This window comes from Phalacrocorax carbo, chromosome Z (genome assembly GCF_963921805.1).
Source record: "Phalacrocorax carbo chromosome Z, bPhaCar2.1, whole genome shotgun sequence".
In the NCBI taxonomy this organism is placed as follows: Eukaryota; Metazoa; Chordata; class Aves; order Suliformes; family Phalacrocoracidae; genus Phalacrocorax; species Phalacrocorax carbo.
Window position 1 is genome coordinate 2,269,509 of NC_087548.1, and position 27,969 is coordinate 2,297,477.

General features: G+C 45.6%; 1 protein-coding gene across 1 annotated transcript in view; it reads right to left on the reverse strand.

Moving 5' to 3' along the window:
• DCC (DCC netrin 1 receptor) overlaps positions 1-27,969 on the reverse strand; it is a 607,752-nt gene that overhangs the window by 216,006 nt on the left and 363,777 nt on the right. Inside the window, exons 6-7 of the mRNA XM_064438237.1 lie at positions 22,431-22,585; positions 20,794-20,914 (exon numbers count right to left, since the gene is read on the reverse strand). Of these exons, the coding sequence (XP_064294307.1) occupies positions 20,794-20,914; positions 22,431-22,585 (276 nt within the window). The remainder of the gene's footprint in view (positions 1-20,793; positions 20,915-22,430; positions 22,586-27,969) is intronic.

Here is a 27,969-nt window from a genome sequence, read left to right on the forward strand (position 1 = left end):
GATAAGCTGAGTGCGGGTTTTATGCCAACGAAGTCTTCAGCGAAAGGAAAATACCTACCTTTGATCTATCCAAGAGAGGTTAGAAACCGGGTAGTATCATGGGAGAACTGCCTCAGCCTGGTGCTTGCTAATGTCCTAATGCTGCCACGTCTAATGCTTTAAAAGCTGTTTCCTCCACAACCTCCACTCTTAGGATAATTGCATATGCTCAAGCGGTAGGTCAGGGGGGACCCTGTTGTCCTATACATGCCAAGTTGAAGAAAATTGATTTCACTCCCAAAAGAAAGGAAGAGCTGGCAAGACTGACATTAAACAATATTGATTCCATGGCACAAGGGTCTTGGAAAGCAGAGCCAAAACAAACAAGCGTGCTTTTGGATCCAGCATCCATAATATATCGCCAGCCCAGACGGATCTGAAACGGCTCAGCAGAGGACACGGCTCTTTTCCCTCTTCTTGCTACAGCGAGAAGAGGCCCAAAGCTCCCGGTACAAAATCTAAACAAGTCACGTGTAGAGCAGAATACAGCCCAGTAGTTGTAACAAAAAAGAAAATGCTGGGAAAAATACTCATGCATATCTGATGCTGAAGGAAAGCCAGGGTGTGACTAACGTATTGGAAAAGTGTTTTCCTCTTCATACAGAGATTGCCCCAGCAAATTCTGTCAAGGTTACAAAGACCTTGCGTTACAGCTTCTGCAAAGGAACAGCTGTCTACAAACAGATTTGCAAATGTACTCGTGCATCTCGATTTTTTTTTTCTTCCTTTAATTTAAACCTTGAGTAGGACTCATGTATTTCAATAGTTCCCTTCTGTTAGCATCAACTATAGCTCCTTCCCCTCTATCTCTTCAGAGATTTCCATAATACAAGAGTTTTCTATAATGGCATCTTCAGTACCCTGTTTAAAAAAAAATAATAATCATATAGATGAGACTACACCACACTTCATTAAACGTGACAATCACATGCTTCCACACAGTTGGTCTCACAGAAAGCTTTCTGTCTAATCCAGCTACCTATACTCTTTTTAATCTATCAACACAAACAATGAATTTTGTTGTAACACAGGAAGAGCAAAATACGCCTTTTAGCCATCCCACTACGGCTCCTGGAAAAGAAAACACCTTTCCCTCCACCGGTACCACCCCTCCTCTCCAACATCCCAAACTAGCATACGAGCTGAATGAATTTTAATATCTGAAAGCAGCTGCAAATCTGTCCAGGTTTGAATTTTCTTTTTTTTTTTCCCTGAAATTTTTCATTTTACTTCTGAAATATAAGTGTGAGGTATTCCATTTTTAATTAATTTCTTTTTACCTTCATTGCATTTTTGCCAATTAAATGAAAATATTTCAGCTTAAATCAACTCAGTAAAGCAATTTTTGGTTCTCTGTCTCACCGGACAGACACCTAGTCTCTCTGCTGGGCCAAACTCACTTTTCAAACACAGTTTAGATATCCCGTAGGTTTAGAGTTCTCAGGGATGCATCTGTGCAGTAACATAACACTGGATTTGCCATGGCTTAGGTGCCCAGCATCGTCTTTAGATGACTTGTGTTTAGAATCACAGAATCATTAAGGCTGAAAAAGACCTCTGGGATCATCAAGGCCAACCCCCAACCCAACACCCCCAGGCCTCCTAAACCATGGCCCCAAGGGCCACGGCTGCACGTCCTTTGAACCCCCCCAGGGACGGTGACTCCCCCACCTCTCTGGGCAGCCTGTGCCAGGGCCTGACCGCTCTGGCAGGGAAGACATTTCCCCTCATCTCCAACCTAAACCTCCCCTGACGCAGCTTGAGGCCGTTCCCTCTCGCCCTGTCCCTGGTGACTTGGGAGCAGAGACCAGCCCCCCCCTCACTCCAGCCCCTCTCAGGCAGCTGCAGAGAGCGAGAAGGGCTCCCCTCAGCCCCCCCTTCTCCAGGCTAAACCCCCCCAGCTCCCCCAGCCGCCCCCCAGCACACTTGTGCTCCAGACCCTGCCCCAGCCCCGCTGCCCTTCTCTGGACACGCTCCAGCCCCTCCAGGCCCTTCTTGTCCCGAGGGGCCCAAACCTGAGCCCAGCATTCGAGGTGGGGCCTCCCCAGGGCCGAGCACAGGGGCCCCATCCCTGCCCGGCCCCTGCTGGCCACCCCAGTGCTGACACAAGCCCGGGGGCTGGTGGCCTCCTTGGCCACCCGGGCACTGCTGGCTCATGCCCAGCCGGCTGTCAGCCAGCACGCCTTTAGCTGAAAGGTGTCTTGGAGAAAGCCAGCTTTTCCCCCCTTGGAGAGAGCCACCCAGCCCTGACTGCAGGGATGGTCTCGAGAGTACTGGGGGGAGGCATCACAGCCGCTCCCTCCTCCCCCTCACTAATCCTCCACTTAGATACCCAAATTAATGCATTTAATGCATTATCCCTCGTCTTCATAGCACTCATGGGGATTCCTGTTTGAATGCATCGTTTGTCCTCCATCCCTCTAGGGTGTGCGCTTTCCACAGTATTTCTCTAGGTATTGCCCACTTCCTTGTTCCAACATATAGTATTTTGTAAGCGGCTCTAGTTAAAACACGCCATTTGAATAGGCTTAGTTTGCTCAACTGTCTGAGACATCCTGTGTGTCCGTCTCTAACCAATTTCACTCTAGTAATAAGTTCATATTTATTTTCAGTAGTTGCTCTTAGGCATTGAACGGCAAGGCAGCTCCAGCCGAGCCCCTTCCACGCACCAGAGCCTACGTGGTGCTCCCCATCGATCAAACACGTAATCACATCAGGGAAGGGGATCGGGCTTATTTTTCACTACATCATTTTCCACAGAGCCCTCTCTGCAGCTATTTTATCTCCTTTCTTTTATTTCGTTATGAACTGATACCCAAGTTGGATTGCCTCCCCCGCCTCCCTGCTAGTACAGGCCAAGTTGGTTAATACTTCCAGAAGTTGCTCACTTGCCGTTTTTTAACAGAAAAAGCAATATATATATTTTTTTAAATATATATATATGTATGTTCACTGTTTTCATTTCTAGACAGCTGGCATTTTCCAACTCAAGATTCAGGATGAAAATACGAGCTGAAATATTTGAACTCCCCACTACGTGAATTCTGCGGTTTGCTCAGTCCGCCTGTAGCTTCCCTGCCGAAATCCTACGTGGCAGATAAGAGGAGCTTAAAAGCTTTACATGACATCATGTAGTTTTATTTATATCCAGTCAAATGCAGATATTTTAATTGCTTCTCTCCTTTTAATATTTTCATGTTAACGATGCTTGAGATCAACTGGTTGGGTTTGTTGTTTTGGTTTTTTGAAACTCCCTTCTCTCTTCTTTCCCTTCCCAGCACGTTCTCCTTCCCTTCCAAAGCCGGTCATATCAACGTTAGCAGAACCTGCTTCTTTGCAAACCTACACGTTTTCTCTTACCCTGCTTTAAATGATCTGTCTTTGCCTCTTTCTAAATCCTGACAGCGCAGCTAGTTAAGTATTTCCTACCTCATTATACATGTAGAATTTATTTAATCGTGAACATCACCTTGCAGTAAAAGTCTACAATCATACTTTCCTTCTTTTCCCAAGCTTTTTAACCTTTCTTCCCCTTACATTTTGCAGTATCTCTCCGCCATGTTTTAATTACTTTTACCACTTCAGAGTATTTCTTTGGGAAAGCGACCATTGGAAATAATACCCTGCACGATAAAGTGACTATGATAGTTTTTGCTTCCTTATTTCACCATTAGAATCCCGAGCAAACATTGCAATGCAGCATAAGGACAGCACTTTTATCATTACAAAAAGCAGTTCAACGATTTTCCCCAGTATCAAGCCTGTTGCTAGAGGACTTCAACACCCGTCGCTATTTACCGCTCCGTCGTTCTGTCCTCCCTCCAACCCAGTGCCTGCTACACGATAAATTTCCGCATCTCTTCCTTTCGCATGCGCCACCCAAATACGCCACGGGCACTCAGCTACGGCGCGCGGACTGCTTGTCCGCGTGCAGCACGGATCAATTGCAAGAACTGCACGAATTCATACGCCCTTAGGCCAGATAAAACACATTGACCGATACCATGGACTGAGCTATTCAATTTGTGATGAAATTGTGTCTGCGTATATATGTATTTGTATATTATATATACATTTTCGATTGACACAGAAGTAACTGGTGGCGATTCCTGACTTCAGCCCAGCGTGTACACACATTCAGCAAATGCAGCACATGCAACAAAGCAAATCTGGTGGGGGGAAAAACACCCGACCTACCTAAACCTACCGCCTATTGCCCAGGATCCTTCAGGCCCGGAAATCCAGCGCCAACAGCTGAGCTGAAAATCCTGGGCTCAACGCTGGAGTTGGAGCCAGCACTGTAAGTCAGCCAGTTCACGCCAACCTCCGTAGATATCTAACAGGGTATTGTTCACGAAAACATAGACATATACTGCACGCACATGTTAATGGCTGCAGACGCAACGGAGCCCGTGGCACAGGAGGAAAATGGGTTGCTTCGCTGTTCAACGGCTGACTCTTGCCATTGCAGCAAACCACCCCAAAGCAGCTCGGCCGGAACCCAGAACCTAAAGAAATTTCCAGGTTAAATTCCGACTTGCTCTGAAGTCTAAACTTGTTTTCTGACTTGGGAAACCATTAAAACCCAGGAACAGCGAGCGGTGAAGAGGTACGCTAACCAAAGGGCTGCAGGAAGAGCAGGGCAGCGATAGACGGCAGGTGATGGGCACACAGTATTTTCCCTCACGTTGCACCAAAGCCCCAAACCCAAGTTTTGGTGCTCAAATGCTCTACTCCATTACATACCCATGTGGAAACTTAAAGCTAATCCATATTTTTCCACAGCAGGAGGGCGTTGGCATTTCAGCCCATTTATTAGCCTGTTTCACCATGGGGTAACACGACTCTATTCCTCAGGTTGGATCGCCTTCAGAGTCCTCCCTTCCGTGCCGGCTTGCGGCCAGTGCCTTTCTTCACAATGCATTTTTATTCTTACACCAGAGATATTTTCTTATTAGTTATTCTCTCAGGCTGCATCGCTTCGTCCCCGTTTCCAAGGCGACAGACAGGAAGCAGGAGTTAAGCAGAATCTTTCATCTGGGAGGGGATGATGGGAATGGATGAGGGAGTTTGAGCAAGGTCAGGCATTTACCGCTGAATACAAATCTGTCACGCCTAATAGATGAAGCTCTTTAGTTTCCGAGCTACTCGGGCTGCTCCCAGCATCCAAGGAGAAAATAAAAAGACACTCAAGCATGAATGCCAATCAGCTTGTGCTGGCAACAATGATGTATATACATGTGCCATAGCAGCTGTACCAGGCTTGGCCATGGATGAAAGGAGAAATTAAATAGGTGTCAATAATTATAGAAGGTCAGGATCTAAATCCCTGAATACTAAATATATTTTAATAATATCGGATGGGGAAGCAGAGGAGTTATTAAGCCAGGAGGCTCAAGAGGCCTCGACCCAGAGCACAATGAGACGCCAGGGACGCGGCAGCAGAAAAGTGGTGGCAGACAGCGGGATCCTCAAAAGCAGTGTTAGACACCAAGCGTGTATTTAGCAAATCCAGCTCTTTTGGCCGGCCTGGTCAAACAGCCGCAGCTATGCTGGCTGTGCAAACATGGGGAACAAAGTGATGGCTGTAGCCAGAAGATTTGCCAAAGCCAGGGAGAGCTTTGCTGATGGAAAGACAGGAAGGTGAGAAAACACATCCCAGGGCGTTCCCAGCTGGTTTGTTGTTCGACACAGCCGCAGGAGGGTTGCAGACACTGGAGTGCGGAGGGGACACTTATGCCAGGTAACACCCTCCTCCCCAGCCCAGAACTGGGAACTCACATCCAAGATTTATCATTGTGCGTAAAACCAAAAAAATCACAGTAGTCCGTCGCCCTGTGAACGCGGTCTGTCAGCTGTAGCCACAGCTGTGGGGGGTCTGGGAGGTCCCAGGGCCATGGCACGGCCACCTCCTCCCTCCGAACCTGACACTGCCCCTGGGGACGTCCTCCTGCAGCTGGTCCTGCCGTCGCAGGAGACCCTCTCTGCCTGCAAACGAAGCCAGGAATGGGGTGCTATGCGCACAATACTCCGCAGCTTGCCACCCCCTCCCCGCGGCTGCAGCCCCAGAGATGAATATGGACTACACTTGGCATCAGCTACAGAGCAAAAAAGGGTTGGTTTCCATGACAAAGATTTTGTGGGGCATATTCCACCCGGCACCGCTCTGCAACTTGCGAACTTTACAGAAAGCAAGATTAGTTTAGAATAAACCACAGAATAAAACATGACAAACTCCTTGGTGGAAAATTCTTCTGGTGGAAACGCGGCAGCGGGCAGGCATCCCCCCATTAGATGCTTGTACAAGGACCACTTTCAGCCCAAAGCTTCATGCCCAAGGGATTTTGAAGAGATTGCTCCCCACTCACACACAAGGGGACGTGTGTTGATCCAGAGAGAGCAGAATAAGTTGTGCCTCCTCCACCCCTGTCCATAGCCACATGCAAGCTTGGACTTTTCCTGCTGAAACTGCCTCCGAACGAATGCGGCAGGGTGAGGGTCGCACAGCTCCGCTCCCAAGGCCAGCCGGGCTGGGCGCCATCGTTTGCTCCTCTGCTTTTCGGGAGAAGCCAATGGACAAGAGCAGCCCCTTGCTTCGGGAAAACATCCGTCACACCACAAACCCATCCGTTGCCCTCCATCCCGCACTAATTAGGAACAAAAACCAGATGAAGGGACTAAACTGCCGCCTAAACTGGACCCTCTCAGAGTGTGTTTTTCTTGCTTATCCACAGATTTCAACATAAAGCTTCCCCTTGCATGCTGAAAGCAAGGCTGAATGGGATTTGAGTACTGAAAGGCACAGGATAACTACAGTAGTGCAAATCCACAATATTACATATGCAACATTAATTTTTATGGGGCTTCATATTTCTGTGAAAAAGCTCGGTTTAAGGTTGGCATTATTAAGCCTGCCTTCAACGTGCTAGAAAAAATATTTTAATTTGGGAGTATCAGCAGGTTGATTTTGCTTTTTACTGGAGTTCGGCAATTATACACAAAGATAAATGTCACAAAGCTAGTTCAATAATATAGTCTTGCTAAAATACCAACAGCAGTAAAATACAATAAGCTGGTTCTCATCTCATACATACTGGTTGAAATCCAAAAGAGTTTGGCTTAATTTTGAGCAACTTCACATCAGAACAATTTGAGAAAGAAAGGAGAATAATTCCTCCTGGTAGACTGGCTATATGTTGCCACTGATTTTTAAGAAACACGTATAGCAAAGGGTCCTGGGACCGGATTAAAGACAGTCCTGGCTATCGCAGTGTCCTGAAGCATCATTAACACATCGCTGTGTCATCAGCCTCGCCATCAGAGAGGCGTTGCGCTACTCTGTGCCCTGAATCCTGCTTTCCACAGTGGGGTTTGGAGAGCAAATGGTGCCCTTCGCTTTTCCATCGCTGCATGAAAATTTGCAAACTGGGATCATGTGTCTTCTCAGTCACCTGCTTCAGCACCTAAATCAATGTCTCCAGTTCTTTTGGTCTTTCTCCTCTTTATGAACCTCTGAAAATTCCCATGGGTTTCCTCTCCGGTGTCTCTCAGGTCCCTTCAGTCAAGGGCTGGAGACCCAACTTCATCCCAAGGCTTGGTCAACGGAGACTAGAGCCAACTATTTCATTCCTCCTGCCAACCGCGCCACTGCCCACACTGCAGTTTCCCTTTTTCAAAGCTGTTTTAAGGAGGATTCATTTTAATTTATCATTTGAGATACGTCCTGCTATCTGGCCACAGATAATAGAAATTAACTCAGTTTTTATTATTTTATAATCTGGCTTGAAGGATGATTGGATTTGATAGCCATACCACAGCAAAGACTTTGCTTAATGTTACGCAGCTGGGGTCCAGGTCTGGTGGGAAAATAAGGGCATTTCCCACCGCCACCGGTGTGCGGGGAGATCTCCCAAACACAGCACTGCGGAGGGCAAATCGTGGCAGAGGAAGGGAATCTATAGAACGAAACATCACCCTAATTAAGCCATTAAATTCAGCAGGTTCCATCTGCCTTTACCGCGGTGTGACAGATAATCTTTTGGCCCACGGTGATTACTTCCCATAAAAGAAAATGAAGTCTCACATCACCGGCACGGGGGACGCAGGGTCAGGCTCTCCGCACCCGACCCACGCAAACCACGCCGTTCATTGTCCTATTTCTTATACTAACTACAAACAGACACCCGTCCTCACCTGAGCCTCAGCCTCTTTACCCAATTCCTGGCTCTTTCTAGGGTTAACAGCTGCGACAGATGCTTCAAAATTCTTCTCCGTTCTTCCACGCCACTAGATCAGCAAAATTTTGCTCTATTCGACTGAAATCGCAGCCGTAGATGCTTTAAGTGACAACAACTGTGAACAGCTGTTGCTACCTGAAGGACAGATACGAAGTTTTGGCAGGGAAAATCCTGCCAACTGTTTCTGTAATGAAATTGTTAACATCTGAACCACTCAGAAATCCGACGTACGCTAAATTACAGACAACAGGGGAAAATCCCACCAAGAACCCCAAAGCAAAAACAAACAAAGAGGTAAACAAAGAATAGCTAAGCCTCCTTTAATCCCGGTTTAAAAAAAGCTAAACATAAGGCTATTAAAAGTCTGAATTCCTTAGAAGCAGACCAAGGCATAGCTCTTACCCGTGGCTCTAGTCCTGCGAGGAGATGGACTCATTCCCAGGCAGCCGTTGTAAATCAGGAATACGGCCACCTAAGGTCAACGTGGGTAAGCCAAAATCTATACGTGTGGGACATTAATTTAATGCCCAGAAGAGCTGACGGTACAATATCTTATCCAGCATGCTTCAGCCCCGAGACGCTCAGGTCTGGGACGGAGCAAAGGGTCCCTCTCTGTTCCTGAGGGCAGGAGGGTCACAACGGGGGGCTCCAGGTTGGCGTAGGAGCCCTCGGGGTGGCCCGAGCAGGTGGGGGGCCCGGGTCAGGCAGCTGTACTCAAAATATAATATTGTGAATATCTTTAAAAGATGCTGCCCGCAGAGATGTCACGAGCGTGAGAGAAGCAGAAAGCGTACAGAAAAGCCAAGGACATGCCCCCCTCCCTCCCTGCTTTCCCAAAGGTGATGCTGCAGAAGGATGGAGAGGACACAAATACGTGTATTTTTAGTTTGGGAACAAAGGAGAGAGAGGGAAATAATTCTTTTCCACAATTTCTCGTTACAAAATATTCTTTTTCATGTCGAACAAACTTCATTTGCTTCTATGTGCTTTAAAAACATTTAGAGCTATCACCTCCCCTCCACCTATTTTTTTTTTTAAGGTGATTTTTTTTAATTAAAGATAGATGAAATCTTGGAACTTCGGCAACGTCATTTCGGACCCTTGCCATGGGTTGTGCAAACCTGCGCTGTCGGGAGGCAGGGACCCTTTCATCCTCAAGCTGTCCCATGTATAAAGCAGTCCAAAATAGTTGCCTCCTCACCAAAGTAGAGAACAGGGGCTTTAGGAGATTCAATGGAGAAACGCGTGCATTTCTTGAACCAAGTCTTCGCTTTAACATATCCTTCCGCGGCCAGGAGCCCCGTGAATATGAAATGAAACCAACTGGAAACAGCTTTCACCCCAAAATCTGCAGCAGGACCGGGACACCTCTCGTGGGATTATAGGTTGAAATCCCATTAGGTGAAAGGCAGGGTTGCCGTACACCGCATGCGATGGCTGCGGGTGCGATTCTGGGGAAAATATAATTACATTAAAGAATTTGCAGAAAGTAGATCCATGAGGAAGAGAAATCCTTAAAAGTGAATAAAGATATAGTGATGGAATTGAAAGAAGACAAATATTAAACAGGCTGAAGGGATATGTCTTATGAGAGGAGGTGGAGGGGGCTGGGGGGGTTTAGCCTGGAGAAGAGGGGGCTGAGGGGAGCCCTTCTCGCTCTCTGCAGCTGCCTGAGAGGGGCTGGAGTGAGGGGGGGGGCTGGTCTCTGCTCCCAAGGCACCAGGGACAGGACGAGAGGGAACAGCCTCAGGCTGCGTCAGGGGAGGTTTAGGTTGGAGATGAGGGGAAATGTCTTCCCCGCCAGAGCGGTCAGGCCCTGGCACAGGCTGCCCAGAGAGGTGGGGGAGTCACCGTCCCTGGGGGGGTTCAAAGGACGTGCAGCCGTGGCCCTTGGGGCCATGGTTTAGGAGGCCTGGGGGTGTTGGGTTGGGGGTTGGCCTTGATGATCCTAGAGGTCTTTCCCAACCTTAATGATTCTGTGATAATATCCCAAACACAAAAATTAAGGGTGTGCTTGCAAAGTGGTCGTCTGAAATGACCAGCGCTGTCCTGGCCAGAGACACGCGGCCAGCTTTGCGGTCGCAGCTCGACGAGGACAGCGGGACTCTTTTCACCTAATCAAACCCTCGGACCTTTTCGAAATTAACTTCTCCCAGTGCAAGGAAAATTACAGTAGATGTGGAAATCGATCCTGATCTCCGCTCCGGCCGCACCAAGTTGTTGAGTTCTGCAAATCTGTAGCTGTGCTACTGCAGCTACAGCTGAAAGCAGCCACGTTGGAGGAAAACAGGACCATTAAATAATCATCTTTAAGAGGTCTCCGTAAGAGGAATCCTCCGCCTTGCAGCCTGGCCGGGGCACAGCGCTGGCTCGCAGCACGGATAACGCCGTTCCAGCAAGGCAAATCCTGCTTTCTCCTGCCGGAGGGGCCAGCACGCTTAATTTTGACAGGATGAATTTCAGAGCACGTGCTCCAGGACAGTAAATGGTAACTTTTGATGGCTGCTCACCTTGGCCCTCTATTCCTTAGAGAATCAGGGTGTTTTCTGAACAAACAATGGCTCTCACTGCTTTCAAGCCACCCCTCCCCAGGCCCAATCTTCCACTCCCAGGGAATGGAGCAGCAAGGCGAGAATGTTGCTGAATATAAATAGGAGTAAAGCACATTATAATTACAAATCTGGCTATCCAATGTAGAGCTCTAAACCCTGAAATGATAGGCTGACACTGTCATCCCAACCCAGACACCAATTACAATTACATCTAAGCGAGGCCACTGAGCCAGACAGGGGAAGGGGTGGATGAAAGATGCACCATCTCAGGGATTCATCTCCTAAACTTCCAAGAAATTTCATTCTGCAAATTATTAGCAAATCACTCGAGCTAAATAATTAATGTTTAAACAAGGGGCATGAATTTATTCCTAAATGGGGGGGGGGGGGAGAGGGGGGGAATGGGAGAGAAGGAAGAGATGGAGGAGAGAAAGGGGGGGGCGGAATATGAGAAGCCTGGTGGTGTTTTTTTCTGTCACTCAGACAAGATATTTGCATTCCTAGAAGAAATGTGCTTCCTTCCTCCCTTAGGAGCTTGCACTAAGGGTTTTTTGTGATTTTATTGGATTTTTTTATATCCTCCCCCCCCCCCCCCCCCCCCTTATTACTTTCTGATCCCAGAGATGTAAACAAACATGCAAACAGAAAAAGTCCTAACAGGTCTGAATCAACATCAGAACCAAAAGAAGGGGGGGGGGGGGGGGGGAGGGAAAAAATTCATCCTCCTTGCCCCCAAGCCCATGCCCGGCAGTGTCAGAAGGCAGGAGCATGCTTTCATCTTAACGAGAGACTGTCTGCTCATAAACTCCAAACCGAGCTTGCGCGGCAAAAATCAATTTGTGAGCTCATTACATAAATCCATATTAAACTATTTAGTCTATATTTAACACTATAACAAGGATAGTCAGGGTGAATTAAATGGATTTTATTCCAGGTGGCTAAGAGCCAAAGTTTGCCCTTCCTCTTTTAATTCTCTCCCAAGCCTCATCTTCTGCAACGCTGAAAAATTACTTTGCGCACAGAGGAGAGGGCACACAAACACGTGCACACGGGGATGGCAAAGCTTACGATCTTTTATTGTTTGAGCTGAGGGAGCTAATGAAATCGATATAATACCTAGCAGTTTCCTAAACAGGGCCACGTGCAAGTCTACACATTTGGGGGGTTACTTTCCCTAAATCTTTTCCCCCAGGGAGCAACGATAGAAAGCTACTATCGCTGACAAATATGCCCGAAGATTAATTTGCTGTTTCCCCATAAACCAAACACATTCAGCTATTTCTTAGCCTTTCTTATCGTTGATCAAATGGCAGCTCGGCAAATAGGTTTCTGCTGGGAAGGTGACAAGGTAGTGCACTACATATAAAAACCCATCAGCGCTCAGGACTGCAGACAATGCGTGTCCTGACCTTATTACTCCTGAACTCTGCAGTGTAACTTCATTTACGCTTCTGAAGGCAGCTGTTATGTTTAGGGGAAAATAAGGACCTGCAAAAGGGGAAAACAGATGACAAAGAGAGGAGTTAACTTAAAAATTAAGCTCCCTCCGGCTTGCAAAGTGGCAGGTGAAGCCAGGGTTGAAACACCCAGCTATACACGGCCAAATGAACAAGGCTGGAGGGACACGAGCCCTACGGAGGTGAACAGCTCTCCAATAACCTAAATGCCCAGCCAGCGCCCAGCTGCAGGCTACACGAACACCTCGTGCCTTCTCACCACTTTCACGTAGACCACATGCACGGCGACTCTTCCCCTTTGTAAGTACGAAGTTCAATTACATCGCCGTATGGCTACACATAGAGGCACAGCGCTTCCTTCGAGCCCCAAGGAGCCCGATGTTCACAAGCCAGGGAAGAAAACAAACCCACCGGCCTTGGGAGGGCAGAAAACCAAAAAACCCACAGACCCGATAGAATACGCACGCTGAGTTCCTATGCGAAGTAATTATATCCCATTATCTGCACCAAACTCATATAGGACTAAAAAGGGCATCCCTTTCCATATTTATAACGCAATCATTTCAGTTCTGCTATTAAATTCAAATTAAGTTCTACCAGATCTCAAAGTCTTAGAACTAATTGTGCAGTTATTCATTCTATCTTGTGATTATTCTGACATTACGTTGTAAAGTCAACATACAGTAAGTGATATTTTAATTAACGCCACTTAAACCCTAATTGCATTCCAGTTTCCCATGATTATTATTATTTATCAACATATATTCTTTATTAAAGACAAAAAATCATGGTAAGGCTGGATTTTTAATGGCATTATAGGAGATTAGTACCCGTCTCTGCCTTTTTTTCAAATGAACCTAAATCTATTTTAATACAGAATTGTGTTCCTGTTAGAGGGTAAACAACAGCTCTTTCTTCTCTTACATGCAATAGGTTTCACAGTATTTTCTGTGAAATTCTATCACGTCTTTACACAACCTTTGTGCTTGGATCGCTCTTTGTGTGTTTTGTTATTTTAAAGAACACACAAACGTGTTTGTAAATGATTCGGGAAGCACAAATGTTCTTAGGTATCTAATTGACGCCTTAGATGACTAAGAAAACTTAAAAAAATGCCTTCTAAAATCCCAGTCTTCCAGCCCCGCGCTCCTCTGCTGTTGACCGCTGAAGGCACGAGAGCTCCCCAAATACTTCGGTTTCTCCTTGCTCACCGGAACTTCTCTCCCTGGTCGTACAAACCCGCACCCACACCCCGAGAGCTCCCTGCCTGCCCCAGGCCCCGGCGCGTTGGCCCGTCTCATCGAGGGTACGTTAGCGGTGCCGAGAGAGGCGCGCAACCCAAAGCCAAGGCGAAAGCGGTGAAGTCTCCCGCGCCGCACAGCGGCCAGGCACCAGCAGCGTTCCACAGGGATGGGGAACGGCCGGGTCCAGCTGCTTCCTACCTCAGGCTTGTATATGCTACACACCCCTCCTACTTACGACACGACCGCTAATCTTGGGCTGCGCTCTTCTCCCTCCTGTTGAAGCCGTCTGTAAAAACTCTTCCTGTTCACCTTACCCATGTCTTTCACATGCAGCGAGGCGGCTCCAGCAGAGCTGAGAAACCTCACCCCGGCATACCCGACATCGATGGGAGCAGGGACATCTCCTGGTCTCGCCGTACTCGCACACGACCCCCCGTCCCCAGACCAATTCTTACCCAATTTCTCCCTTATTGCCCAAATGTTCAAAATTTTGCCGGCACTGCCATTTCACTCAGTCGGGGGAAAGCAGAGCGACTCCAGCACAGAAGCTCATCTACTGGGCTTTGCTGTAGGCTGTGGTGGTGTAGACACCCAGCTGCCAGGTTTTTAAACCATTATAGCTCTCCCAGGACAAAGCCTCCAATTTTTGTATGAGTCTTTTAAGACAAGATCAAGCCTCTCTAACCCCATCTTGCCAGATTCTTTTACAGTCCAAAGTTTCCAGCAATGTTCACGAGATCAATGGAAAGCAGAACCAGACACGATTTCATGAACCCAACTAATCCTTTCCTACACCCAGTAGCCGGATTAAAAATACCCCTAGCAGATGTTTACCTCAGTTGTTCTTAAAGACCTGCAGAGATGGAAGCTCCAAAGATCTTCCAAGATAATCCCTTGCAGTGCAGTCTTCTTGAGGTGCCTTCTAAGCACCTCCACTGTTTTTAGGATAGCCTTTAGATACCAACTTTACTTTTAACTAGAAAAATATCCCCCTAATTTTGCATTTTTTGCATACGTCTGTTATAAATCCCCAGTAAGGTGTCATAATATTATGGCAAAGACCACCATAAAAAGCATATACATAAAATTTATTTTTACTATTATCATGATTATTACTGCTTATGCGGTGCAATAAACGTGAACAGCTTACCAGTTGTGCATACCAAAATAAGGACATTAAATCTGTCATTTTGACACTAAAAATCCCGATGCTGTGGTTCAGGAGGTTGCTCTTGTCCCCGTCCCTGGGCATCAGGAGCTTTTACCGCTTTTTGCCGCCAGCAGTTTCCCCTGAAGCACCTCTTTGGCCACCCCAGTGGCGGGGCTCCAGACAGGATGACGATACAGCACATGATATCGCTCCAGGGTCCGGAACCACCAGGCACAGCCGCCCCACAGCCCCCCACTGCCTGGAGCTGTCACCTCACCTCTGGGAAGAAACGATCGTGCCTGGGCTACATCGCACTTCATCCTTGGAGCTGCATCCCATGGAAGGTTACACCTCATATCCCTAACTATATTTACAATTTTACATGTTTTCTTTCATTCCGAAGCATCTTAAATACTCAGGGCTGTGTTGCAGCTCCGCAGAGGGCAGCTTCTATAGCATAAAACCATGGGTTGCGTGCCATAGGGTATGTCGGGAGAAACTCCCCCGCAGCTAGAAGCAGACGTGTTGAGGGTCTGCTCAGATGGTGCCGGAGAACCGTGTGCGATGAAGAGCCACACTGCCCGCCATCTCCCCGTCCCTCCTTGGGAACGGTACCCCAGAGCCACGCACAAGTTTTCTAGCCAAGAGCCACCCGCTCGGCGGCGCGAAGGGCAGGAGTTTGCCCCCAGGCTCTTTTATTGAGCAGAAGTCCACACGGTCGGTATAACTTGCCCCACAAGACTAAATAAGCCTTCAGAAAATAAATACACGTCCACATCCCAGTAGAATTATCATTCTGTGCATTAGATGGGGGGAAAAAAAACCCCATGTGTATATATAGTCTACTCTGAAATTTATGAGCGGGATCTCGAAATAGTCTCTCACGTCTTTCTTCCGCTCCGCCTCTGCCTACACAATGCAAAGTTGCTCTGTGAAATTTGCCGTTTCTAATTCAGGGTATAAAGAGCAGACTGAAGAGACAGCATGTTCCGGCGCCCTCTGCGAAGGCAGGAGCAGGATTATTAGGGCAAAGATCCGCCCAGCCTCTTTTTAAAGTTTCCAACAAAGAGCATTCCTCATCGCTACTGGTCCACTGTTTTATGAATCGTTTAAAAAAAAAAAAAAAAAACAAACCACAAAACCCCCAAAACCATTTTTTCCCTGATATTCAAAATCATGGGGTTTATTTTAGATCAGTTTTAAGGCTAACTATAAGCACGATTAACATACACAGTTTGACTTCCCAACAGACTAAAAATCTGAGCTTTTAATGCCAATATTAGCTCAGTTTCTTAGCATAGAGATGGATTTTATTTTGTGGTTGGTTTTTTAATAGGGAATTATAAATAATACAATACTATAATTACAAGTGAGTAATATAAGCAATAGAATAAGTAGCTACATATAACATTAAATAATCCTTATGCTAATAAAAGGAGGGGAAACGGTGCCTCACAATGTTTTTGTAATAGGAATTCAGGGAGAGAGCAAGGTTTTTGAAAATTATTTGAGTCAACCCCGGGTCCTTTAGCAAAGAAAAGTAATTCCCAGGTTTCCCAATCTAAGCCTTATTCCACAGACATGCAAAGCCTTTGCAAAGATCTTGCGCAGGCAAAAATGTTACATCGGCAAGCTGCTAAGCTGAAAATCTGACATGAGAAGGAGCTATGCGACTTGTAAGTAGCAGGAATTAAAAAGAAAGAAGAAAAAGTACGTGTCAAAAATGACAAAGTGAACGGCACGGAAAGCTGAGCCCGAGCAGCGGGGCTCGGAGTTAAGCACCCGCTCGACGGGGACCGGGCCACCCACGAGCTTCAGCTCTCTGCATCCTTCCCTGTCTCCCTGCAACATCCACCTCTGGGCATCCTCAGACCCCTGGAGATCATCCGTGGCGGATGCGCAAAATCCTCTCCTCGAGTAACTCTGGCGCCGCGTCCCCTCCTTGCGCGGCAGCACCAACAGCCCCGGCACTGGTTGGTTACGCCGCGGAAGAGTTCGTGCTCTTTTTTGCTCCGTTTGCCAAGTTAGCTACCGCTTGTAATGCCGGGAGAACAGATTTACAGCACTTCTACCAGTCTCTGAGAGAGGGTGTCTTCCTAAGCTGAAGATTTTTCTAGCAAGGAATTTCTTGCAGGAACGGAGCTCATAATTATCCGACCGTACACCCAAGTTGATTATTTCAGGGCTGTCTTTATCTGCTCTTTCACCTGCTAGAAGGAAACAATCCCTCCACACATCTTGTGAATATCTGAAGGATGGATCCATGAAAAGCCACCGGCATGAAGCAAATAGCTGTCTGGGAGTTCTTTATGGGGAGGTTTTCCTCTGGGACACTCTCCTCATCTGAAGTTATGCGTGCCCATCACTCACCGCCACGCTCTCTATTCATTTTCTAGGTGTGCAAATAACAGGTTTTAGACAGTTATAAAAATAAGACCGCCAGTTGAGATCTCTTTAATCGGCTTTTTCTTGCTGAGAATTTGTTTTCCAGTACATGCAACCAGAAGTACATATCGTAGGCTTTATTCCTGGCACCTGCTCAATACGATCACACATTCCCATAGACCCTATGAAGTCCATCGCCCTTTGGCAGAGTTAGGGAGGAGAAACAGAGGAAGCCAAGCAGCAGAGTGGCCTGAGAAACCCAGAACGTGTGTGTTGGAGATGAGAGAATTGAAATCCTTAAATCAGGCTCATTTATTTCATTGGTTTTTACAGAAATAAGCAGCATTTAAAGTTGCAGGGTTTTTTTTCTTATTATAAATTGGTGAGCAATCTCTTCCTAAGAGGGTAACATTACGGTTGTTAATGGGAAAGACAGGAAAAAGCAGTAAAACCAATCCTGAGTGCCTTTTCCCCACGTGTGCTGGAATCCACAAATGTGCGTTGATTTATTGACTAACGCGTGCACTGCAAACCATCCACCATCACTTATCGCACTCTAATTCACAACACACCGTTACGTACAACGCCTCTCCCACCATCACCTCAGTTTAAAAGGACGGAAATTTCATATTTCTCATGGAGTTGGTTGGCTCTTTGTAGTCTAAGCAACACATATCGAAATAGTTTTCAGTATCCTGCAGCCACATCTGGAATACCAGGAGTGGAAGCTATTACCTGTGTGAGCTCACGCAGCCCGTTTGGCTTTCGCTGCTCCTTTCGGTATTGTCTAATTCCAATTTACCATCGCAGCCTTTACAAGGGGTGTATTTGGCCTCAATCTGAGCTCTTTTTCACTTGCTTTAATGCCAACTTACGCGCTGCTGCTTCAGTTAAAGGTGGTCAGCAGCGGACGTGAACCTACGCATCCGTGCAATGACGGGAGTCGGAGCAGACTGATTATACCCCTCTACCTGAATAAAACTTCCAAAATCCCCCTGCAGAACACACACAACATATTTAGCCCACTGGATGGTCCAAATTATTAGCAATAAATAAAAGTAAAAACTATCCGCAGTTCTTAAGAATCACCAAAAAAAGTGACTATTTTACCATGATGTAAGAGGGGTAGAAATCACTGTTAGGGTAAAATAATTATTAGTTTAATAAAGGCTTTATTTGACCCTGGCTTTCAGGAAAAGGAATCTCAGCTAAGCCTTCAACGTGTCTCTGTTTATGCCGCTGCCACATTAAAGGCTCCAGAAAGGGATGACAGCTATTAATGAGTATATTGAAACTCCACTGGGCTCTCACAAAAGCACGCCAACAGCAAGCGCGGGCTCTGCGGGGTCGTCGCCGGCCCCAGGCAGGGGGGAGCCCCTGCCAGAGCCCCCCGGCCGGACCCCTGCCACACGGCGGTGCCACGCAGAGCTCAAGCCAAGCTCCAAACACGTGCTGAGCGTGGCCCGACAAAATCAAAGCAGAGGGGGCTACGTTCCTCCCGCCACGGCCAGCCCCAGCACTTCATTTGTATTTATAGCTGGCTTCTCCACCATCTGTGCATGCCGGCCCTCCCTTCATCTCTGAGGAATTGGAGTGGCATTGTTTGAAGATCTGATTAAATAGCCAGAAAAAAGTAATCCATCACTTAAAAAGGGAAATGGAGACAGTTTACAATGGCGTCCTGTAGCTCTTTAGGATTTTCTTTTCATTTTCTTCTATTTGAATTTTAATCCAACGCCAAACATAATAAACACTAACACAGAGCGTAAAATTTACTGACAGCATTTCACTTGCAATGACTAGCTGGGAGCAGCAACGAGTTATCTGGTTTCCCCAAGGACGATCCTAGCACCGGATTAAACCCCGCTACAGTAGGAGAACGACCTGTTTCCTGCGGATGTTCACACGTGTAAATATAATCCAAGAGCACGAGCTCAATGTGAGATTCAGTTTAAAGCAGAAAGAAAACAGACAGAAACCAAAGGCAAAATAACTGCGCGTCTCCCCACAGTGACATCTGAAGTGGAGCAGGTTGTTTCTGAGTGGGGTGGTGATCCCAGCCAGCCTTCCTCGACACCACATAGACCTTTTTTTCTGCCAGTGAAATATGGTTTAAGTGCCTGCTCATTTTCATGCTCGTCCCTAAGGGAAGATAACCTCCCCGTCACCTCTGGTGACAAAGGGAAAGGCTCATCGGGCAAGATCCTGCACTGCACCAGGTGGAGGGCACATAGGAAAGTGAGAACCCAAATAAATATCTGCCTCTTGATCCCGATACCCAACCACCAACCCCAGTTAGCCAACGAGCACTGCAGAGCAGGGCGAGGAGGGGGCCCAGCTGGAGGGTCACGCTAGCGGGAGGAGGATAATAATAATAATAATAATAATGACTCTATGGACACTGCATTTCTTCTCCACGTACCCCCCTCCCGGATCTCCCGCTAAGCTGCATAGTTTCACGGCTGCAAAGTATCTGTGGCACGAGCATCGAGGTAAGAGGGAGAGAGGAGCCAAGAGGTCCCTGACAATTCCCCAGTTGCTGCTGGAGTTGCTTTCAGGCAGCAGAGAGAAAACAAAGCAGCTTATAAAGGAGATGCTGAATCACAGGGGAGAAGGAATAAGAGGGAGGTGAGCTTCAAAGGTGTGCAAAACCCACGTTCAGCCATTCATTTGGGACCAAGGCAGAAAACAGAGGAAGAAACCTGAGCCCTGTTCCCATTTTCATTTGCCTTAAGTATTTGCAACAAAAGCGTGGACTGTGGATGGCCATACTTCTTTCCCTGTTTCCAGAAGGGCAGATTTTTGGCAAAGCTTTAAAACTTCACGCTGATGCTGCGTGGAAGCTTTTCAAAGGATTTCCCAAAGAAATCCTATGGGACGAGCTATCAGGCTGGTTAACCGAGTGTTTGTGGGCTCCCAAGATTCTGCTCTTCCCAGTCCAAATCTACAAAGAAATGCTTCAGCGTGTTCTCTTGTCCTCAGCTTAGTGGCATAATCCGTGAGAAGTAGCAAGTGTAACCCGCAGCCCAGTGCAGGTCGTTAATCATTTACAACCCAGAAACTCTGAAAGGCTTTTATCCGTGTTTTACATATCATCAAGCTTAAGATGAAGACATCTTTCTGTTACTTAAAAACGCATAAAGCAGTAAACATGCTGCTCTACGCTGCAGTCCATAAAACCAAACACCTATTAATTTCAGAGCAACAAAAACCACAAAATTTCATCCTTCCAGCACGTGGCCAAAAACCTTCTGATCTCAACGGTTGGCTGCCCTTGATATCCCACCGCCAAGCGGTTCTTTTTCTTCCCTCTCTTTTTCTTCTCTTCCCTTTCCCCAGGCCAAATGTTCTACAATGTCTTAATGCAGAACTACATACGACATAATTCTCTGTTGCTTATGGACTACTTTATCCCATCACCTCACCCATTTGTGATCACCTTCCCATATTTCAGCAGGATAAAGCCCACCAACAGATAGGAAGACGTTGCTGTTGGCTTTTCATGCAGGTTTAGCTGGCCTCCAGAGTCATTTCTAGGACAAGGCCAGCATTTGTAATTGCCCCAGTGAACAAAACGCCTCAAACTATCTGATAGCCTGGACGCGCTTTTAACTACAGCCAGCCAGCTGGATAAGTAAGAGGGAGTAAAGAATAGTATCTGCTCATTTGGGATTTTTATGTTAATAGCATTAATTACATCTACAATTCTGCATGTCCTTTGCATCTTACCAGGCTCTGGGATGATTAGCTGTGCACTGGCCTGTGCGTTTCCAGCTTCATTTTCAGCTACACACTGATAAAAACCTTCATCTGACTTTACCAAGCCCAGAATCCGTAAGTTGCTGCCACCCTAGAGAGAGAGCAAAAGAGAAGGAAAGGAAGCGGAGAGAATTAATTAGAAAAACACCATCCAAAGTGAATATGGATTATAAAACCTTTCCAGAACAGCTATTCTGTGAAACATGGTACTGAGTGTAATCTCAACTCCAGCTCACATAGCCCTGGCCCTTAGAAGGCCGTAACCATAAGCCCTTTCCTCAGGAATCTCTTGACACCTTGTGGTCTTTGCATGTTGTTTGATGGGTGAATTCACTCTCCCGCACGCGGTCCATCCAACACCCTGCTCGAGACTTAAGCTCCAAATTATAGCCGTCGCTGGAGCAGCGCTCTAAATTTTGCCTCGGCCCTTTGCTGCAGGGAAGATTTAAAAGAACTTTCAACTTCTGCATCTTTGAACAAACACTGCTCTGAAGGTCAAACCCTCCTTACGGCTCGAGGCCTGGAGATCCTCAAGAAAAGGTCACTCGACACTTACTTCATTTGAAACAGATTTAACTTTTAACTTCTGTTAGCACAAGCAGAAACCAATTACGTTGAGTAAAAAGTCTCAAGTGAGGGGTATGCTCTGGCTGAAACGAGTCTTCCATTAACTGTTAAGTGAAATAATTTGCTAATACCACCGCCACCACACAACCACAACACAGCGATAGAGCCGTCCTTTCCTTGGGCAGCTTCTGGCTGCTTCCTCACGGGCGATGCAGTGTAAAAAAAGATTGACTTTGCTATTGTGTATGGTAGAATAAGTCTAAACTGGATCAAAACCACATTAGAAAGAATTTTAACGGGTAATTAAAAGACATGATGATAATTCATATGATTTGTTACAAGGTGAAAAATTTGAGCTGAAGCAAGCCTCGTCTCTGACCAAGCCACACCTCGCAGCCTCTGGACATCTTCACAGCGGCTGAAGCTTTCAGGGGTGTTCCCCAATGTCTCAGCTCACTTACAAGGGACACGCCACTTTCAGGAGAGGCCAGCTAAGTCAACCCTTTTCGAAAAAACAGCATAAATTCTCAGCCCACATAACAGCGACATTTAAACTCAAGGAGGTTGGAGTCCTGGACGGGGATGTTACTTTGGGTACGGCGCACGACAATTCTCTTTGAGAAGTTATAATTATATGTCAAATGACCCTTCCCATTTTTAAACCCCCGTGTCAGAGCAGCACTTCCTTGGAGAAGAGATCTATTATTTTTATTCACCAAGGGCAACAGTGAATCAGGGAAGTCATTAACACGTGGTAAACAATATTATTACTAGCAGCTGGGAGCATGGCCTGATGCTGTCACTTCTCCACGAGGAGCCCAGATTCAGCTCTCACTAAAATTGAGAGACAACGTCAATGTACTTGACCTAACGCACGTCAACGCCATGTGCCTTATTTATATTACGAGGCAGCAGAAAATTTGTTTTTCCTTGGGAAGACCGCTATGCTCATGAAGGCAACAACTAGATCAAATATTAGAATATATTTCACAAGTTAGTTAAAAAAAAAAAAATCTAATACGCAAAAGCCAGATAATTACCACTATCTGAAAATAGTCGCTGGGAATGACCACTTCTCCGTTCTTGATCCACTCCACCGTAGGAACAGGCTTCCCAGACACAGCACATTCAAACTCAACATCCATGCTCTCGTAGGCATAAAGGTTTGAAGGACGAATTAAAAACCATGGTGGAACTGCAAAAAAGATGGGTGGGGGGGATGAAAGTGGCAATGAGTGGATATAATTAAGGCTTAGCAAGTAAATAATTTCAATAAGCCTGAAGAATAATAAACATAAATATAAAACTTATCTGTAATTCGAATTATCCTCTTTTACTTTAAGCCTATTAAAATGAAATACTAAGGGAAGCATTTATTCTAGAAAATACACTTTAACAGTTGACATTAACATTTTTTTTGCCAAAAGAAAGAAGTAAAACCTCAATTTAAAAGACATGCAAGACTTACATGTAACAAAAAAAAATATATATATACGAAATTCTCAGTAAGTGAGTAGAAGGATAATAAAATCTCACCCATTTCAAAGGATCAGATAAAAATTGCATATATAATAAGGCCCTACAAGTCAACATATGGATGGGCACCTACAGGTACAAGACAAGCCCGCTGACAAATGATACAAAATTAGAAGTACTTAGAGCAGAGACATTCTCATATAACCAAGAAGGACTTCAGGCTGGGTTTATGGAAGACGAGGAGATAATCAATAACGAGGAAATGTGTCCCTAGTGATTGGAAGAAGAAAAAGGTTGAATTATCTTTGCTCAAAATGAATTCTTATTCAGCTGGCAATTATCTGTTGCCTTGTATTACTATAATGTATTCAGGTTTTCCGTATGCTATATGATACGCTAATTTAATTTAATTTCATCATTATTGTAATACTAGGATGATGGAAATTAGCAATTTGAGGAAAACTGTTAATAACATCGTATTTCTAATGAGCCCCCCCCCGGCCCCCGCACCGTGCCGAAAAACACACGCAAGAACTCAGCAGCCCACGTACATTTTGTCAGGTTTTGTAGGTCTCCATTTTGAACGCCCATAGTTGCCAAGAAGCCAGAATAGATTAATTTTCTAAGCATCAGCCACGACTTATCATTTCAGACAGAAAATCCAATTGTATTTCTTGAGCCATCGTTCCCAACGTCTGATTGTAGTATTTATAAAGCCATTGCATCAAAAAACCCCTCTAAATTAAAAGAAAGCGAAGACTATTAAATAAATTCGCCATGTTCGAACGGAGGCCGCCCTCGCTTCCCTAACTCAAGCCCCAGGTTTGCGGGGATGACAGCGCTCTCGATTACACGACCGAATTCTGTTTCGTCGCAGCCTCCCTCGGCACGCGAGGGCGGCCCCGCTTGCCCAAAGATTTCATTTCAAGCTTCCTCTTTACTACATGGGTTTGTGCTTTCTAGCTTCCAAATTTTCTCTGCAAAAAAATAACAAAATATTAATTTCCCAGGGGTTTCTTTGCTCTGGTTCCTATTCCTACAATACCTCCGCGGTCCACAAATGTTTTTAAACTCGCAGGAGTAAGAGGTGCTGCTAGCCAAGCTCCCAATGGAAGGGCAAAATTACTCCCCTCATTTTTCTTCTCCCGTTAGGTATGATTCAGAGCAGCCTCTGTCATAGAGCACTCAATATATTAATGTGGGGGTTTGGTTTTTTTTGCACATCAGACCAAAAAGTCTCGTTGGGGATGTAGAAAATGAGGAAAACGGTTGCAAGGACAAACGCGTGGTGTAAGCGACCAAACCCGTGTCCGGTAGGAATACTATGGCAGATGTACGGATAAAATCGTGTTCTTTGGGGTTTGCATGTCATCACCTTAACTACAAAAGCCTTTCTTTTTTTGTCTTAGTGACGTTAGAGTTTCCAGCTTTGGTAACAAATGAAGGCAGAGTCCTAGACACCACCACCTCTTCACTCATAGGCTCCCAACTACTCCTGAGCGCTCTCCAAATTCGTCTGCCCAATGAGGTAGAAACACTGTTTTTGAGAAAATGAGATTGTTTTATTTAAACCTTGGGTACAATGCATAAAACCAAGCAGATCAAAGAAAGACTGCGAACTTTTTACGTCAACGTCTCCTCAATCTTAGCAATTGTTCTGGCTTTCGAGCTGAATTACCTACACTGAACTAAGAACCTGCCCTGGGCCCCTCCAGCACCGTTCCCATGCCCCATCTTCTCTATTCCTCTTCCACATTGGCCCTTGTTCATCATATATTTAATAATTTAGCATACCTAGAAGCTCCCGATCGAGTTCAGATCAAACCCAGCGCATGCAAATCAAAACTGATGCAGTGTCCTGATTCACTTAGCTGCTTAATTTCTTATCGAAAGGGCTCAGACGGACGCGTTGTGTTTGGATCAGGAACACCCCAAGCTGGGCTCTTCGTGCTCTGCGGCCGCGCAAAGGTTAAGTCGGGGTCTAAAGACCACACAGACAACACGCAGGAAATTTTGTAGGTGGTTCTTTGAATAAAACATCACTCATAAGGGAACACCGGGAACTAAGGTGCTGATCAAGAGGTTTGGAAAAAAAAAATGGTAGCATTTACACTAGAGATATACAAAATGTGACAATTTAGTGGCAGAGTTATGAAGAATCAGCACTGACCAGGGCAGCTCAAGGAGAAAGAAATAAGCCATTTGGGTAAGAAAATCCCGAAGAAAAAAAAAATTGAAGATGGAATCACATTCATATGTTAATTCTTAACACTTTTTTTTTTACACTACAGTCCTAGTATAATTTATTCAACTAACTCACATAAAACCACCAGTATCTATGTAGTTTATAAACCATATAATTTTTCACAGCTCTGACAAAACCATAAACTACTCAATCTTCATTAGCGTGCTTTATTGCGATGTCACCAGAAGCCTGCAATTAATTTATAGACTTGTAATTCATAGATTCCTGCCAGTTATTCTTTACGACGCACACGCTCCGGGACCCTGACCCCGCTTGCCTGCAGCTTTTCATTCCCTCCACCAGAACTGCTGCTCATCTCCCCCCATTCCTCTCCCCCGTGTTTTTTAATTCTTGGCATTTTTCTAGACTGCTTGAAAGCTCGATACTTTCTTTTTTATGCTTTCTATTCAGTATATGCGTATCTGGCTGTCGAGTTTCACACAAAATGATGTATTTAACAATTATAACGCGCTCACCAACACCTTTCCTACAGTGGGGTAGGTGGTGCCCTGTATATTTTCCCTAAGGACATCACTAAAGTGAGTAATTTGCATAATTACTTTGGTGGAAATTATGCGGTATTAAACACAGGTAAGACACCACAAATAAGGACACCGTGACACCCTAAAGCAGACAGATGTAACACGTTTAGACTGGAAATATGTATGTATATATGTATCTAAAATGTCAAGCGCTATAAATATACATTCTATAAATATTTTATACATCAATAAATGTCAAACACTGCCATATTTGCTCTCTGTTTTTTCTCAGTACTGAATATTTCAAAGGCGTGCATATGCGAAGAAGGCTGGCGAGGAGGGTTGCAAAGGAAATAAAAACACATGCTGTTTTCACGTTCCTTCTAATTATATTGTGGCAATAGCAAAAGCTTGAACAAACTGCAGACTTTCCCCCCTTTCCCCCTCCCAAAAATTACAATTTTTCACTTTTTTTCTTTTTTTATTCCCAGAAAAAAAAATCTTCAGCCAAAAATAATTTAAAATAACATCTCAGAAGGTTACGTTTATTCCATATCGGGATGAAAACACTTCTCTAACTACTTGTTTTCGTTATTTCATGTCAACTCCCTATGAAAACGCCCCAGTTGCAGAGTGAGGGTATTTTATGCTGGATAGTGCCAAAAAAAGGAGGGGGAAAACACCCCAAAAGGTTAATGGAGATCTATAAAAGAAGATGTCCATGAGATTTTTGGATTTAACAGCGTTCATATCAGCGAGTAGTATCAAAGTCCTCCCTAAACATCTTTGAATAAAGGATTAGGACAGACCCGGCTGTGCAACCCTATTGACTCGGGAGGATTTTCATCCGTGGGAATGGCGTAACTTAAATGAAATACAAGATAGGAGCCATTTTGCAGCTCAGTGGTTTTTGTATAAAGGCGTGCACGGAAGTTTAAAGCTCTCTGTATGACGGTAAAGGCACTTGGTGGGTGCTCAGGTACCGAGGTTGTCCCCCAGCAAATAGCAGCACGTCAGTGCGTGGTAGCACAGGCTCCGAGACTCGCGCTGCAGTAATTTCTCCGTGTGCCAGCAGATCCCCGACACCTCTGGCAGAGGAAGAGGGCTTCGTTCTCCCCAGCGCAAGAAATAAAAGAACAAAGTTGAAAATTGAATTTAACGTGTCTATTCCGGGAAAGATCACGCTACAGCTCTGACTTTCACTTGCCCAACGGTCCCTTGGTTGAAAAGCGTGCGCTGAAGTCTGTCCTCTTTGCAGGGCAGTAGCGGGGCAGGTCGTCCTTCCGCGTGGTCTTCTAAAGAACTCCTGGAGAGGCTGCGTGGGGATTCCGCGATGCCAGGGGAGGCAGGCATGGGTCTGGGTCTCAAACACCAGCTTCCCCCTTTTACGGCCACAGCAGGCTGCATTTATTAGCACGAATGTCAAAGACCGGTTGTCATGAGCCTGTAGCAGAGACTGCGGGACTAATCGAACGCTTGCCAGCAGAAAGAGCTAGTTTAGAGCCGCGCGTTGGGATGACCTTCCTATTTCTAGAAATGCCTTTTGCGAGATGACAGCTGATCTTGCGACAAGAGGAAACAATTTTAACGCAGAGACACGTCAGCATTTCCTAACGCAAAGCGTCTTCTCTTTGCCTGTTTGAATAAGGGATGCGTTGCTACTGACCCAAGAAAGATAACCGCTGTCAGCAAGTGGCCAACCCTGTCAGCCTTCTGAATGGGAAGACTCTCAATTGCATGTACTTAAAGGGTGGTTCTGTCATCTCATAGATTCTAATTCCTTTAAGAAAAAAAAGAAAACAAAAACAAAAAACCCCTTGTACTTTTCACTGCTACCTTGCGCCAACCGTGAATTTAAAATAGAGTTACATCAAGTGAATGTGCCGGGCTGTGCCTGCCTGAAGGGGAGCCGGCACAATCTAACTCAAAGCTGATGGAGTTCCTCCGCATCTAAAAATGACAGGAGAATTGGATTTTTATATGCACATTTTCACATATATATAATGTATATGTATTTACTACTCTTCCCTGTTATATGTGGTAATTCAGGAGCTGTGTTATTATTGCAAGAAGCTAAAGAAAAAAGCTCTGAATCATGTTACAGCACATGACTCTTTGGAAAGAGTTTGAGGCATAAAAAACTTAAAAACCCACTAAAGCGTCTTCAAAAAAATAGTAGATTAAAATTATTGTCTTTCTATCTCCTCCCACAGCTCTGTATCTGTGTCTTACACTAAACTCTATGCCTGACAGGCAGAAAGACAATATGATCTCCGTGTATCTCCCCTCAGACCAGCCTTGAAGAAATAAAAGAAAAACGAAGCTGGTATTCTATGTAAAACTTCATTCTTCACCTAAATAAAGGTATTACTTGTC